This window comes from Lepidochelys olivacea (genome assembly GCF_965140295.1).
Source record: "Lepidochelys olivacea isolate rLepOli2 genome assembly, chromosome: 12".
In the NCBI taxonomy this organism is placed as follows: Eukaryota; Metazoa; Chordata; order Testudines; family Cheloniidae; genus Lepidochelys; species Lepidochelys olivacea.
This window is the reverse complement of record NC_140422.1, coordinates 35440434-35456641: the sequence shown is the minus strand read 5'-3', so window position 1 is coordinate 35456641 and position 16208 is coordinate 35440434. Positions and strand designations below refer to the sequence as shown.

The window sequence follows — 16208 nt, the reverse complement described above, 5'->3', positions numbered from 1 at the left end:
TCCATATCAGAAAAAAAAAACCCCATCATCTTTGGCACTAATAGTCTCCTAACTCGCAGTCTGAGCATAGAAACTAAAAATGAATATGCATAGAGACTGTACTACACTCTTAGCCCTACAGGTGGCAGTCCCACCTAAACTGGGGTTAAAGCACTTTGACAAGACTTAAACTGCAGCTGCACCGTGTATCTGTTCTGCAGACACATGGGACTTCACTTTATAGGGCTGGCAGTCCAGGATCTTTCACAAGAATGATACTAATAAATAACACTGCATTTCTACTGTTTGATGGCACATTATAACCATTCAGTGCTCTGAGCAGAATGCAGATTATTTCTAAGAGATTTTTGTATTCTTAGATATAAACCACAAACTTTCTATTAGAAGTATTGGTAGGACTATTTAATATTTGCACATGGTGTTGTAGGTTTGAGTTCACTGATGGACATCCCTTTTAAAGAAGTGCTGTCATCGTCTCTTACTTTTTCTGGTTCTGCTTCTGGTACAATTGTAGACAGACTAACAAATCTGGGTAGTTTACCACAAAATGTTCTGTGCCCATTTTGTAATGACTTCTAGGGACAAAGAAATCAAGGAGATTGTCGGAGGGATTGTCAAGGATCATCTGGCCCTCCGACTACTACCCCGTGCAACTCATCCATGTGGGCACTAATGATACTGCGAGGTATGACCCTCAGCAGATCAGAAGTGACTACAGGGCTCTGGGAGTAAGGGTGAAGGAATTGGGAGCACAGGTGGTGTTCTCGTTGATCCTTCTGGTCAAGGGTAGGGGCCTCGGCAGAGACAGACACATCCTGGAGATGAATTCCTGGCTGCGATGATGGTGTCATCAGGAGAGCTTCGGCTTCCTTGACCCCGGGATGCTGTTCCAGGAAGAAGGACTGCTAAGCAGAGATGGGGTCCACCTATCGGGGAAGGGGAAGAGCATATTTGGATATGGACTAGCTAACCTCATGAGGAGGGCTTTAAACTAGGTTCGAAGGGGGCAGGTGACCAAAGCCCACAGGTAGGTCAAAAACATGGAGACCTGGGAGAAAGGTCAGAATCTGGGGGGAGCCTGGGTTGTTACAGCAGGGATAAGGGAGAGACAAGACAGAACTGGGAGTGGGGGGGGGAATCAAATCACTATCTTAGATGTCTGTATACTGATGCGAGAAGTATGGGGAATAACCAAGAAGAACTCAAAATGCTAGTAAATAAACACAACAATGACATAGTTGGCAGCACAGAGACTTGGTGGGATAATACGCATGATTGGAATATTGGTATAGAAGGACAGGCAGGGAAAAAGGAGAGGAGGTTAAAAATGTATATACTTAGACTGAGGTTGAGATGGAAATAGGAGACAGACTTGCTGAAGTTTCTGGGTAAGGATAAAAGGGGTAAAAACCAGGGGTGATGTCATGGTAAGGGTCTACTATATAGACCACCTAATCAGGAAGGAGAGGTGGATGAGGCTTTTTTAAAATAATTAACAAAATCATCCAAAGCCCAGGACTTCGTGGTGATGAGGGACTTCAACTACCCAGACATCTGTTGGGAAAATAACGCAGCAGGGCACAGCTTATCCAACAAGTTCTCGGAGTGCATTGGAGACAATTTTTTATTTCAGAAGGTGGAGAAAACTACCAGCGGAGAGGCTGTTCTAGATTTGATTTTGACAAAGAGGGAGGAACTGGTTAACAATTTGAAAGTGAAAGGCAGCTTGGGTGAAAGCTATCATGAAATGATGCAGTTCATGATTCAAAGGAGTGGTAGGAGGGAGACCAGCAAAATAAAGACAGTGGATTTCAAGAAGGCAGACTTTAGCAAACTCAGGGAGTTAGTAGGTAAGATCCCATGGGAAATAAGTCTAAGGGGAAGAACAATTGAAGACAGTTGGCAGTTTTTCAAAGAGACATTATTAAGGGTACAGGAGCAAATGATCCCACTGCGTAGGAAAGATAGGAAGCATGGCAAGAGACCACCCTAGCTTAACCAGGAGATCTTCAATGATCTAAAAAGAGTCCTACAAAAAGTGGAATCTTGGTCAAATTACAAAGGATGAATATAAACAAATAACACAAATATGCAGGGACAAAATTAGAAAGGCCAAGGCACAACATGAGATCAAACTAGCTAGAGACATAAAGGGGTAACAAGCAGTGATGAGCTGCCAAAATCTTAACAACCGGTTCCCTCCTCACCCCATGAGGGGTCGTTGGCCACCCCCGCCCCTGGGACCCCAGCCCCATCCACCTCCCTCCCCTGTCCCCTGACTGCCCCCAGAACTGGGCAGGAGGATCTTGTGGGCCACCGTAGTGGGTGCCCACCCCGCCCTGCCCCTAAGAGCCAGAGGCACCTGCCGGGCAGCTCCCAGGAAGCATCCAGCAGGTCCCTCTGGCTCCTAGGGGTGGGGTAGCGTAGCTGGCGGGGAGCAGGGGGAGCAGCCGCTCTCCCCACTGATCACATCGAAAGTGGCACCTTACGCACCGACTCCGTGTGTGCTCCAGGGCTGGAGCACCCACGGGGAAAATTTGGTGGGTGCAGAGCTCTGCCTCTGCTCTGCCTCCACCTCCACCTCTGCCCCTGAACGCGCCGCCCCGCTCTGCTTCTCTGCCCCCCCGGCCCCCACTTCCCGCAAATCAGCTGTTCGCGTGGGAAGCCTGGGAGGGCTGAGAAGCAGGCGGCGGCTTCCTGCTCAGGCTGAGGGTGGCAGAGGTGAGCTGGGGCGGGGAGCGGTTCCCCTGCACCGCCCCCCCCCGGGTTACATGCTGTGCGGCGGGCGGACCTCCTCGCATCCCCACTCCCCCGCCCGAGCTCCCCTCTGCTCCACCTCTGCCACCCTCAGCCTGAGTGTGAAGCCGTGGCCTGTTTCTCAGCCCTCCCCAGCTTTCTGCGTGAACAGCTGATTCGCGGGAAACCGGGGCGGGGTGGGCGGAGAAGCAGAGAGGGGCGGTGCGTTCAGGGGAGGAGGTGGAGGCGGAGCAGAGGTGAGCTGGGGCCGGCAGGGAGCTGCCGGTGGGTGCTCTGCACCCACCAAATTTTCCCCGTGGGTGCTCCAGCCCCGGAGCACCCACGGAGTCGGCGCCTAAGGCACCACTTTTGGCCAGTTGTTAAATTTAGAAGCCCTTTTAGAACCGACTGTCCATCGCAGGACAACAGGTTCTAAAAGGGCTTCTAAATTTAATAACCGGTTCCAGCGAACCGGTGAGAACCGGCTCCAGCTCACCACTGGTAACAAGAAAACATTCTACAAATACATTAGAAGCAAGAGGAAAATCAAGGACAGGGTAGGCCCATTACTCATTGGGGGCGGGGGCAGAATAATAACAGAAAATTTGGAAATGGCAGAGGTGCTTAATGACTTCTTTGCTTCAGTTTTCACCAAGAAGGTTGGTGGTGATTGGACGTCTAACGTAGTGAATGCCAGTGAAAATGAGGTAGGATTACAGGCTAAAATAGGAAAAGAACAAGTTAAAAATTACTTAGACAAATTAGATGTCTTCAGGTCACCAGGGCCTGACGAAATGCATCCTAGAATACTCAAGGAGCTGACTGAGGAGATATCTGAGCCATTAGCGATTATCTTTGAAAAGTCATGGAATATGGAAGGGATTCCAGAAGACTGGAAAAGGGCAAATATAGTGCCAATCTATAAAAAGGGAAATAAGGACAACCTGAGTAATTACAGACCAGTCAGCTTAACTTCTGTATCCGGAAAGATCATGGAGCAAATAATGAAGCAATCAATTTGCAAACTTCTAGAAGAAAATAAGGTGATAAGTTTAAAGTATAAAGGTTGTGGATGATACCAAGATGGAAGGGGTTGAAAGTGCTTTGGAGGACAGGGTAAAATTCAGAATGATCTGAACAAACTGGAGAAATGGTCTCAAGTAAATAGGATGAAATTCAATAAGGACAAATGCAAAGTACTCCATTTAGGAAGAAACAATCAGTTGCACACATATAAAATGGGAAATGACTGCCTAGGAAGGAATACTGCAGAAAGGGATCTGGGGGTCATAGTGGACCACAAGCTAAATATGAGTCAACAGTGTAACACTGTTGCAAAAAAAGCAAACATCATTCTGGGATGTATTAGCAGGAGTGTTGTAAGCAAGACACGAGAAGTAATTCTTCTGCTCTACTCCACGCTGATTAGGCCTCAACTGGAGTATTGTGTCCAGTTCTGGGGGCCACATTTCAGGAAAGATGTGGACAAACAGGAGGAAGTCCAGAGAAGAGCAACAAAAATGATTAAAGGTCTAGAAAACGACTTATGAGGGAAGATTGAAAACAATTGGGTTTGTTTAGTCTGGAAAAGAGAAGACTGAGAGGGGACATGATAATAGTTTTCAAGTACATAAAAGGTTGTTACAAGGAGGAGGAAGAATTGTTCTTCTTAACCTCTGAGGATAGGACAAGAAGCAAGGGGCTTAAATTGCAGCAAGGGAGGTTTAGGTTGGACTTTAGGAAAAACTTCCTAACTGTCAGGATGGTTAAGCACTGGAATAAATTTCCTAGGGAAGCTGTGGAATCTCCATCATTGAAGATTTTTAAGAGCAGGTTAGACAAACACCTGTCAGGAATGGTCTAGATAATACCTAGTCCTGCCATGAGTGCAGGGGACTGGACTAGACGACCTCTCGAGGTCCCTTCCAGTCCTATGATTCTATGAAACTCTCTCTCCAAATATCTGTTTTGACAGTCCAATGCACTCTGCTTTGCTCAATATAGGACCCAATTATCAAACTTCTCCAGGTCTCTTCCAGTCCCATGATTCTACGATATAGCTCAAGTTTCTAAGACAGACCTGTCACATACATGCATTTATAACAAAACACAGATGTCACTGCAAAACTCCACAGCCTGGAAACTGGAGAGCTGAAGGTTCCACTCTATTCGACATTGGTGAGGTCTCATCTGGAGTACTGTGTCCAGTTTTGGGCCCCACACTACAAGAAGGATGTAGAAAAATTGGAAAACGTCCAGCGGAGGGCAACAAAAATGATTAGGGGACTGGAACACATGACTTATGAGGAGAGACTGAGGGAACTGGGATTGTTTAGTCTGCGGAAGAGAAGAATGAGGGGGGATTTGATAGCTGCTTTCAACTACCTGAAAGGGGGTTCCAAAGAGGATGGCTCTAGACTGTTCTCAGTGGTAGTGGATGACAGAACAAGGAGTAATGGTCTCAAGTTGCAGTGGGGGAGGTTTAGGTTGGATATTAGGAAAAACTTTTTCACTAGGAGGGTGGTGAAACACTGGAATGTGTTACCTAGGGAGGTGGTGGAATCTCCTTCGTTGGAAGTTTTTAAGGTCAGGCTTGACAAAGCCCTGGCTGGGATGATTTAGTTGGGGATTGGTCCTGCTTTGAGCAGGGGGTTGGACTAGATGACCTTCTGAGGTCCCTTCCAACCCTGATATTCTATGATTCTATGAAAGATGCTGGCTCCTTGTGGAAACTCACCTTGTTCCAGAGCTGCTTCTGTAACTATGTGAGCTGACCTAGCTGGGCTCCTTTGCCTGCCACGTCCCCGATGCATTGAGAGTGCTCTTCAGAGAATTGGGAGCTGGCAGGAACGGACGGCTCCTTCCACCTAGAGCCAGAATTAGGAATGAGCTGCCCAGGTGTATCTCTAGAAGTACAGAAACGATGCATGTTATGCCACAGTGGTAGGGAAGACAAGGAGTAAGACAGCCTTTCTGTCATGAATACTACATTCTCAAAAATATGTCACTCCGCGCAGGTTAGGCTAGATCAGTGGATCTCAACCTATTTACCATTGTGGGCCGCATGCACACTATATATTACCTATACGGCCCTGAGGATGTCACATGAGCCGCAGCTGTGTGCTGATTGGGCTACAAGCGGCCCATGGGCCACAGGTGGAGAACCGCTGGTCTAGATGACCATGGTGGTCCCTTCTGGCCTCAAAGTCTATGAGTCTAATGAGCTATCTGGTTACCTGGCAACAGTCTTAGACCACAGTTTTCAAAAGTAACTGATGTTCCATTGGAGTCCAGTTTTAGATATCTTAAAGGAGTCCAGTTTTCAGAAAGTGCTGAGCACCCATCCTCTGAACATCATGACCCTTTAAGGTGTTTGAAATTGAGTCCCAAGAATCATTACTAATTTTGCAAAAACATGGGCTTAATCTTTTACTGGATTATCCAGGGAATCAGAAATAATCATACTTTTCAGCACAGCTGAGTGAACAATTTGCAGTGAAGGATGCATTTGGTGACTGTATCCTTTTCTCCTGTTCACAAGTTGTGACAATTTGAGTAATCTGTCTATGCACAGTTTATGAATTCTGGTTAATTTTATACAACTGCTGTATCATCAAAGGCCTCACTGTGTAGTGAGTCAACCGTGGGCAGATAGGGTCCTTGACATATCACAGAGTAAACAAAAAGAAGGGATTAACCATAACAGCTGGGCTCTGGCTGAACAGTGGGTAAGCTAAGGGGGATGCCTGAGCTGAAAAACCCGTTCAACCAAGTTTATCTGCAGGGGAGTGGAGAACGGAAAATCCCCCAACAGGAAAACACAAAAACCAGGGGCTACTGCTCACATTTAAAAACCCAGAGGGACTCAGAGAAAAGGGATGCTTAGGCAGGAGAGGAACAGAAGAACATGCTTTCATAGCAGAGGGGGTCTTCTTCGACTATGGGACCAGCCAAACCAAAGGAAGCTGGTTGGAAGAGTGAGAGAACTCCATGTTCCAGAGGAGGAGCCATAATGAGAAAGGTGCAGGAGAGAGGGACTTGGGATCCTGAAAGGACATTGCTCCAAATCCTGAAGAACACTCCAGAATGGTAAGGAAACTGAGGCAGGGATGGCATAGAGATGTTGTGTTGTTTAGTTTAGACCTATATACTTCTTGTGCTGTCTCAAGTAAAGAGTAATTGTTTTAAAATCCCTTTTGCAGAGTCTGGGTGTTATGTGCTTCATCTATGATGTGCCCCTGGAGCAGTAAACTGTCATCCAGAGTGACCCCAAGGCTGGAGCTGTAAGAAAGGGTGTGCTTAAGCAACTGGGGATTCTGGGGGAGCTGGCCTAAGTCACTGGGTCTAGGCATTTGGACCCTAGGCTCTCAGCTCTCAGAAGGCAGTGCAAAAAGGAGGAGCTGCACCGCCAGAGTGTGCCTCAGGACCAGGGGTGAAAGTGAGCCAATACAGGCCAGTACTGGGTACTGGTAAGAACCCGCACCGGCCCATACCCAGCCCACATCAAAGCACTGTAGTGGCAGCACTGTAATGTCCCTGCCCCTTTTGCCTCCCCTGGCGGCAGCCCTGCTGGTAGGGTCCGTACCAGCTGGGCCGCCAACGGGGACCCTGCAGTGCTTTAACGTCCCTGCCCCTTTTGCCATCCCCGCCACCAAGGGGCGGGGGGCAAAGGGAGCAGCTGCCCTGGGGCTGGCGATTTAAAAGGGCCTGGGGCTCCAGCAGCGGCGGCCGGAGCCCCGGGCCCTTTAAATCAACATGGGAGCCCCAGGCGGGGCAGGCCAGGCGGCCTGGAAGGACTGGGTGGGGAATGCTGATCCCCCAGCCCCGCCGCTTCCACCCAAGGCCCCGCCCCTTCCAGGGGCCGGAGCCGCCCTGGCTCCGTACTGGTAAGTGTCCTGACTTACTTTCACCCCTGCTCAAGACCCAGGCCACATGGCATGTGGGCCCAAAGCAACAGCCTGGTGAATGGCCAGCAGGGGGAGCTTTACCAGCGCTGTGACCAAAGTTATCCATGAACAAACGATGAGTTTATTCATACTTTGTCTGCTACTTGCAGTTGTTTGACAAATCTTTCCGCTGAACAAATTTCAGCCTTGAGATGGTTAAAGTGCTGTTTGTGAATGGATAATGCTTGTGATTCATTATTTACATAATGCGAGAGGCCACCCAATTTGACATAGTCTCCTTCATTTTCCCAGAGCGGATGGCCTTCCAACTCACAAAGCCAGCAGGAGATTCAAAGATGGCTGCACACGCCCGTGGTGCACACATAGACACAAGAATACATGCATAAGTATTCAGGACAGTTTTGCTTTGAAAAAATGTTCTTTGGAACAAACGGTGCTTATGGAAACATTCACAGAAAGCAAACAACAGAGAACACCAAGGTTGGCAATTCATGTGTGACTTTTGTTCGAAAGCATATTTGTTTTCTGTCTCCACTCGGCTCTCAGTATAAGAATAATTTCTCTACTCCTGTATACCAGGATCTCACCTGTAATAAAATTCAACCAAGCCCCAGCCTGGGACTGTTTGATTCAGTTGGAAATCAGCAATGCACTCATGGAATACTCCTTCTCCGGTTAAACCATTATATACCACAGGGCGAGCCTGCTTGTCAAGTATAGCACGAACCTCAAAGAACTGGCCACCTTGGGAAGGAAAAATGTAGGCAGGTTTCCTTGAACATATGACAGAGTACTTAGTAAAGATGAAACTAGCTTCATGTTGATTTCATACAGTTCCCCCATCCCTAAACCTTTTTTTAAAAAAACATTTCTAAGTATTTTGTGTACATTTTGAACATTTTTTCTAAAGCTTCTTTGGCCCTCCACCATTCTAGGTGTTTTCGAGCAGCTGGTTCCCAAGCCAAAATGTGAGCTTTGACCAAGGGAGACTGGAAATTGCCGCACTCATTTCCCAGCTAGTTAAACCTGAGCAACACAGGGATGTTCAGCACAATTGGGGATTTGAAATCCTGTCTGGTACAGCTACCTGAGGCTCCTGGCCACCAAAGAATTTCAGATGTGCTTATACGTAAGCACTCCAATAGCCTCACTGAAGTCAATGTGACTACTCCAATGCTTAAAGTTAAGCACATGTGTGGGTATGTTTATGCAGCAACTAGACACCCGTGGCTGACCCATGCCAGCCAACTCAGGCTCATGGGGCTCAGGCTGCAGCCTGAGCTCTGGGACCCTCCCACCTTGCAGGGTCCTAGAGCCTGGGCTCCAGCCCAAGCCCAGAAGTCTACACAGCAATGAAACAGCCCTGCAACCCAAGCCCAAGTGCGTGCCCAGTTGCTGTGTAGACATACTCTGTACGTCTTTGCAGATCAAAAAGAGTCTGGTAGCTGGATCCTTTGAGAGGTAACCACACACAATTAAACCAAAATAGGATCAATACAATTATAATAGTGACTTGTAGCAGGGTGTTCTGCCTTTTGAAGAGACAGTCTGGAACTTACAACCAGTACAGTCTGGGTGCAATCATGGAGCACCCTGCCCCACCCTTGGGGTTAGGCCCTAGAAACAAGAAAAGGGAGCTTAGTGAGAGAGGAGACCAGAAGCCATGCTGACTGCAGGCCCCCCACATCACAAGCCTTACCTAGGCCCTAGAAACTTTGTTTTTCTAACCATACGTTTACTTGCTCTGACTCAAGGCCCTAACTCCTAGAACATTTTAGAAGCACTAGGAACTCTGCTGACTGGGTTGGTTTGGAGTGGGGACATGCTCGTTAGTTTGATTTTGGCCTCCCCCTCCTTGTATTCTGTACATGAGCTTTCTGGAAAATACAGCAATCGATTAGCGCATCTTGCAAAATTCCCCTTGCTTGTACCTGTCTTATAATTCAGTGAAATTATATCCTAGACTCTAAAGCATTTTGTTTAGTACTGAAAAAACTGAAGATGGTCTGACTTCCTTTAACTTACCTGCAGTGAAACTGACTTGGTATAAATCTCTGATAATACCATCATCAGCCATTTCAGCCAGTGAGGCATTGGACCAGTCAATGCCAGCCTTCTTCCCATCGGGGAAAAGAACATAACCTACAGTGAGACTGAGAGAAAGAAAAAACAGAACACGCCTGGTGCAGGCCACTGTTCCTGATGCTCAATTAAAATGAACAACCTCTTTCATGGAACAGACTGCTGGCTCTTTAATGGAGGCTACAGGGCAGTACCACCCTAATTCTGATTCAGCACAGAACTGAGGATGTGTGGTTCCCAAAGGAACCCTGGGAACTGCAGATGGGTGGTAATGCATGCTGGGAAAGGGAGCAAGGAAATTAAAGATCTCTTTGCTCTCTCGAACAAAGAGTAGGCAAGAGGCAAGACTTACAGTGAGGCTCTTGAGAGGAAGACGGTGAAGGGATGTAAGAGCCAGTTGGATAGAAGGGTCAGTAGTCAAAAAGGCTGACAATGTTACGAGCTATTAGAAGATATAGAAAATAAGACAGAAAATACCATATTGCCACTATATAAATCCATGGTGTTCCCCCACCTTGAATACGGTCCAGACCTGGCCACCCCATCTCAAAACGTAAAACAGGAAAAAGTTCGGAGAAAGGCAACAAAGATGATCAAGGGTATGGAATGGCTCCATACGAGGAGAGATTAAAGAAGTTAGGGCTGTTCAGTTTAGAAAAGAAACGATTAAGGGGATATGATAGAGGTCTATAATTTCATGAATGGTGTGGAAAAAATGAATAGATACAGCACAAAAACCGGGGGTCACACAATGTAATTAATAGGCAGCAGGTTTAATGCAAACAAGACAAAATACTTTTTCACACAATGTACAAATAACCTGTGGAACTCATTGCCAGGGGATGTTGTGGAGGCCAAAAGTATAAATGGGTTCAAAAAAGAACTAGCTAAGTTCATGGAGAATAGGTCCATCAAAGGCTGTTAGCTAAGTTGGTCAGGGATGCAACCCCATAATCAGGGAGACCCTGAAGCTCTGACTGCCAGAAGCCAAGAGGGAAAGACAGGGCTGGATCTCTCCAAAATTTCCCTGTTCTGTACATGCCCTCTGAGGCTCTGGTACTGGCCATTATCAAAGACAGGATATTGTGCTAGATGGCCCACTAGTCTGACCCAGTATGGCAGTTCTTATGAACCTCAGGGAAGGGGAATTTTTATGGACTTTACTTCAGAGCTGGGGGGCTGGCTAGAAAGGGTTGTGAAGAACCTGAGAAAAGATGATGTTAGGCTAAAAATCCAGAAGTCATCAAATCCAGGAAGGGGGGTTCTAAAGTTTGAGTCTAAGCATTGCAAGAGGATACTTGTTGAAAACATACTCTCTAGCCCATTTCACCGGAAACTTTACACCGCCTGCCTTTAAGCTGTAAACTGATTCCTCCGTGTAAAAAGACTGAGACCCCTGGATTTATTTCCCCACAATGACTCCTGATTTGTTTGTGTCCTCTGGGCAACTCACTTAACCACTCCACTTCAATTTGCCCATCAGTAAAATGGTTATAATGTGTCCTGATTCATGAAGTTGCTGTGAGATTTTATTAATGTCAGTAAAGTGCTTTGAGATTTCAGATGCTATATAAGTACTTTCTTCTTAATAGCTGCATTAGTCTCACACAGACTACAAATGGCCAGATTTCGAATGCTTGCCTCCAATCTTTCACTTGCAAGTGCACATAAAATAACCTGGATGTCTGGAAGTGGTCAACTGCCAATAAATCATATACTTAGACAGCTGAATGATCTAAATAGAGATTGCAAATAACTGAAGGCAAAAGCTGGACCCATGATTATTTGCAGCCACAAAACTTTGGGGGCAAAACCCAAGGCCCGGCTGTGGTCTGGAAGAAAACCTGGCCATACCAGTGCAGAAGAAGGCAGGTATAAGTTCCACAGACTGCTTGAACTTACTGTGTTGTAGTTGCTGGTATGGAAACAACAGTTAAGTGTGCTGACGTCCCACCCTGCAAGAAAAAGAGCGGAGCTGGGAAAGTATTCTCATTGCTTGGAGCAGATGAGACCCCTGAGTTTATGATGCTACCAATCAACATAATTCCTATTTGCCACTTTTCTTCCAGAAAGCCGCTGATCTCCTAAAATGAGAGATTCCAGGGAAGACCACGCGTATGCAGCATTTTACTATTGCATGTCGCCAAACTTTCTTGATATATCATCTTAAGTACCAGACATTTTATATTTCCCATGAAGAGCATTCAGTAAATGTGAGGCAGACACTTCAAACCAGACACAGTAAGGACTAACCTGGATGCAGCCGTGATGTTTAATGGCTTTTATGTGGTTTTATGTATTTTTGGCCTAGCATAAGGGCATTGCATGGAAGAAGCCCTGGAGATGAATGGGAGAAGGATACCCAAAGGGATCACAGAAGGACCACGCAGCCAGCAGGAGCAAGATGATGAGAACAGGCAGTAGCAGCAGTAAGGAATGAAAGCTGACACAGAAGTAAGGACTAGACGTGTCTGAGAAAACATAGGGAAAATGTTAAATAAAGAAGCAAATGCACCTTTATTCTTTTCATACCTGCCCCTACCTTGATTCTAAGGCTCTAGAGCAGAGGTGGGCAAACTACGGCCCGCGGGCCACATCCGGCCCATGGGACCGTCCTGCCTGGCCCCTGAGCTCCTGGCCGGGGAGGCTAGCCCCCAGCCCCTCCCTCGCTGTCCCCTCTCCCCTGCAGCGACGCCGCTGCGGCTTGCGCCCACCCACCTCCCAGGATTTCCAATAAGCCAGTCCTGCCGCTGGCATGGTAAGGGTGGGGGGGTTGGATAAGGGGCAGGAGGTCCCAGGGGGGCAGTCAGGGGACAGGGGTGGTTGGATGGAGTAGAGGTTCGGGGAGGGGAGGCAGTCAGGAGACAGGGAGCAGGGGGGTTGGATAGGGAGTGGGGTCCTTGGGGGTCCAGGGAGGGGGGCGACAGGGAGCAGGGGGGGTTGGATAGGGGGTGGGATCCTGGGGGGGGCAGTTAGGGACGGGGGTCCTGGGAGGGGGTGGTCAGGGGAGAAGGAGTGTGGGGGGCGGGGGGGTTGGATAGGTCGAGGGTCCCAGGAGGCCTGTCAGGGGATGGGGGTGTGGATAGGGGTCGGAGCGGTCAGGGGACAAGGAGCAGGTGGGGTTGGATGGATCGGGGATTCTGAGGGGGGCAGTCAGGGGGAGGGAAGTGGAAGGGGGCAGATAGGGGGTGGGGGCCAGACTGTTTGCGGAGGCACAGCCTTCCCTGCCCAGCCCTCCATATCGTTTCACAACCCCGATGTGGCCCTCGGGCCAAAAAGTTTGCCCGCCCCTGCTCTAGAGTACGTTCCTTTCCTGCAATTATCGTGTAGATTTCAGCCCATCGTGAGTTGCATATACACACAAAGGAAGGGTATGCCAACACTCTTCCAGTCAAACACTTACTCCTTCCTATCAGAGCAAACACATGGACCGCTTCTAATCAAAAGGATGTGGTGGAAATAATTTTAACTTCTGAGGGTATGTATACACTGCAAAAAATAGACCCACGACAGCAAGTCTCAGAGTCCAGCTCAACTGCCTTGGGCTCACGCTATGGGGCTGGAGCCTGGACCCTCACTTGGTTTCAGCGTGTGAACTCCAGCCAGAGTAGGAATGTCTACACTGCTATTTTAAGCCCCATAGCATGAGTCAGTTCATCCAGGCTCTGAGACTCACTGCAGGGAGGATGGGGAGGTGTTCAGTGTAGGCATACCCTCCGTAACTGTAAACAAATTGCTGTGGGGGTATCACCTGGTGATAAGAACCTATAATCCGGTTCTTCGGTCCTACCCTATGACACATCTGCACAATGCTGCATGTTTACTCAAGGCAGATGCTCATTCATGCATACAAGATTTTACAAGGCATGCAGTGATGTTGGCCAGGTAGGATTGAGCCCTCTCATTCTGTTCATTTGCTTGGGAGTTTATCTCTGGATGCTGACATTTTGGAATTCCCTACACCTGTATCAACACAGGAGATGCCTTCTGAGAAGCCTTTGCCTGGCAAGATGCCCAAGCTTGGATTCCCCTCGGTAATAATTCCACCAGGCCAGCTGCTCATACCAGGCTGTTTCCGCACATTCCCTCAGCATAGCCACAACAAATGTAGCCTGGGAAAGAGAGCTGAGCAAACAGTATGGAAATATTTGCAGAGACTTTTATTTTGGAGCTGACTTCGAACATTGCAAACCCTCAGCTGGCCTAAATCAGGGTAACTCCAAGTTCATTGACATCAAAGGAGCCGTGCCAATTTACAGGAGCTGAGGATCTGTCCCCAGAAGTCACCCGCAGAGATGGGCAGTGTGTTGCAGGGACCCACAGCCAGATCAAAACAAGATGTCTGGCAAAGGAGGAATGAGAAATTGAGAAGCTAGGGAAATAAATTTAAGTGCACTCTGGGGGGATTCCGTATACAAGGACATTTTATAAAACCTCCCTCCTGCTATTTCAGGGGTGGGACTGTGGTGAAGCTCCTGATAACAGAGAAGTTGCAAATCAGAATCGGATGTATAAAGATGTATAAAGTTTTGAGTGAAACATGAGAGGAAACAAACAGATGTTTTAGAAGCAGTTTCCCTAGGCATGGAAAATGGCAAGAGTGGTTTTTTTCACCTAGACGCACACCCTTAGAGGAAATGAAATATAACCTTCAAAAAGGATTAACAGCCACTTCCTTAGAGTCCTCATGCATGAACTTTTCTAGAGAAAGCAACTAATGCTGCAGGACCCACCAACGACACTCTGAGAACTCATTCTCAGTAGCACACTCGGAAGCTCCAAAGTTATTGTAAAGCGTGCAGCTCCAATCCCCTGTAGATTTCCCTTCTACAATGGGAATCCCCAGGTGGGAATCCTGCACAGTAACTTTGTGCCACACCCTCAAATCGAGGTGGAAGGGGCAGGGAAAGGAGGAGGAGTTGGCAATCCCAGAGGAAAGGGTGTGTGGCTGGGGCATCCCTGTACCTGGCAATCCCCAGCTGCAGGAGCAGTCCCTTGGGGTTGTGACATCCAAGCATAAATTAGAGCAGTGCTCAAATTTGTACCAAGGCATGGGACTGGTCAGACCAAATGGAAGGAACTTAAAAATGGCTTGAAGTGGGAGGGAGGGATGGGGGGTGGAAGGCGTTCTGTGCCAAGCACAACTCAGACAGACCAGAGGATCTGAACCATTATCTGATGTCTCAGAGGATGGCAACTGCCCACCCCTGCACCTAGCAAATTGCACAATGTCACTATCTCAAGTTGATCATTTACCATTAATCTTCTTGTGTGTTCATTGTATAAACAAATATCTCAGAAATGCTTAACGAGGTCAGAGTCCAGGAAGCACGTGCTACTGAGAACTAGTTCAGTGAGTGTTAATGATAGGTTTGGCAACGAGACAACTTGCTAAAAGGCAGGGTCTAAAGATGTGGCTGTTATGGTATTTGACTTCCTCCTAGGATATTGCTTCTGGATGTTCAGACATATCCTACAAGTCGAGTGAAGTTTGCATTTGATCTCTAGAGCGCTGAAAGGCACGATAAGACCTACCTCACAATGCATCAAAATCATGACATATCGGTAAATCTCAGCCCAGTTTCGGATGCCTGGGGGAAAAAATTGAGAATATGTGCTTGAAAGTTTACCTTTCTTGAGCACTTTAAGTACAAGCATTTATATAAAGGTATCTGGCTTCCTTATCTTGAGCCAGAGAAATGCTCTACCAGGCAATCACGTACTATGGTTATAAAAATGCCTATAGGGAGAAATATCAATGAAACTGTTCCTATTAAGGATTTAATTTTAGACCTGACTAATGTTAATTAGCTACAATAATAACTAGTGGCCAAACATTCCCCTTTAACTTGTTCACGGCCCCAAGCTAGCAAGCAGGGCTATATGGCTGTAGGTATCTGCCTGCCCAGTGCAGCTCAGAGGATAGAAATGCTAGGTAGTGGCATGACCCCCACAGGATAGACTCTTCTTTGCTGTAACTAGGAAAGCTCTTTAGAACTAAGTCAAATACTTAACTGTGTTAGTATCAATAGGCCAGTGTAGCCCCCTTACTCTGTACTGACCTAACCAATGCTGGGGACAGGCCTGCAGCTATGGTAAGGGTTTCCATGGATCCTAAACCCCTTTCCCCATTGTGCAGGAACCACAGAGGCTAATGCTGCCTAGAGGAAGCAGACGCCCTTGCTGAAGTGGAGGGAGGTAGGGAGGCCTGTGAATCAGGGAGGCTCAGAGTGAGTTCTCCACAAACAACACCTGTGTGGGGGGAGGTTGTAGGGCCTTATGTACCCCACTCATGGCCCCTCCATCCCATGAGCACACACTGCTTACATGCAAGGCTGGAAGGAATCTTCGACCCTAGTGGGCCCCTTAGCCAGACATTAGCACCATTTCAGAGCTGTCAGCTGGCTCCGACTGTGGGGTTGGACAAAGAAGGAGTCTTCAGCCTCTCAAATTGTCTCTCAGTCATATGGGCCATGGAGAGGG

General features: G+C 47.6%; 1 protein-coding gene across 1 annotated transcript in view; it reads right to left on the bottom strand.

Annotated features, from left to right (window-relative positions):
• Nucleotides 1-387: 387 nt before the first annotated feature.
• Nucleotides 388-16208, bottom strand: part of LOC311529061 (uncharacterized protein) — a 33801-nt gene continuing 17980 nt past the window's right edge. The window contains exons 7-12 of the mRNA XM_084644736.1: nt 15261-15316; nt 11628-11680; nt 9669-9796; nt 8231-8387; nt 5474-5642; nt 388-926 (exon numbers count right to left, since the gene is read on the bottom strand). Coding sequence (XP_084500862.1) covers nt 5498-5642; nt 8231-8387; nt 9669-9796; nt 11628-11680; nt 15261-15316 — 539 coding nt within the window. The 3' untranslated portion in view covers nt 388-926; nt 5474-5497. The remainder of the gene's footprint in view (nt 927-5473; nt 5643-8230; nt 8388-9668; nt 9797-11627; nt 11681-15260; nt 15317-16208) is intronic.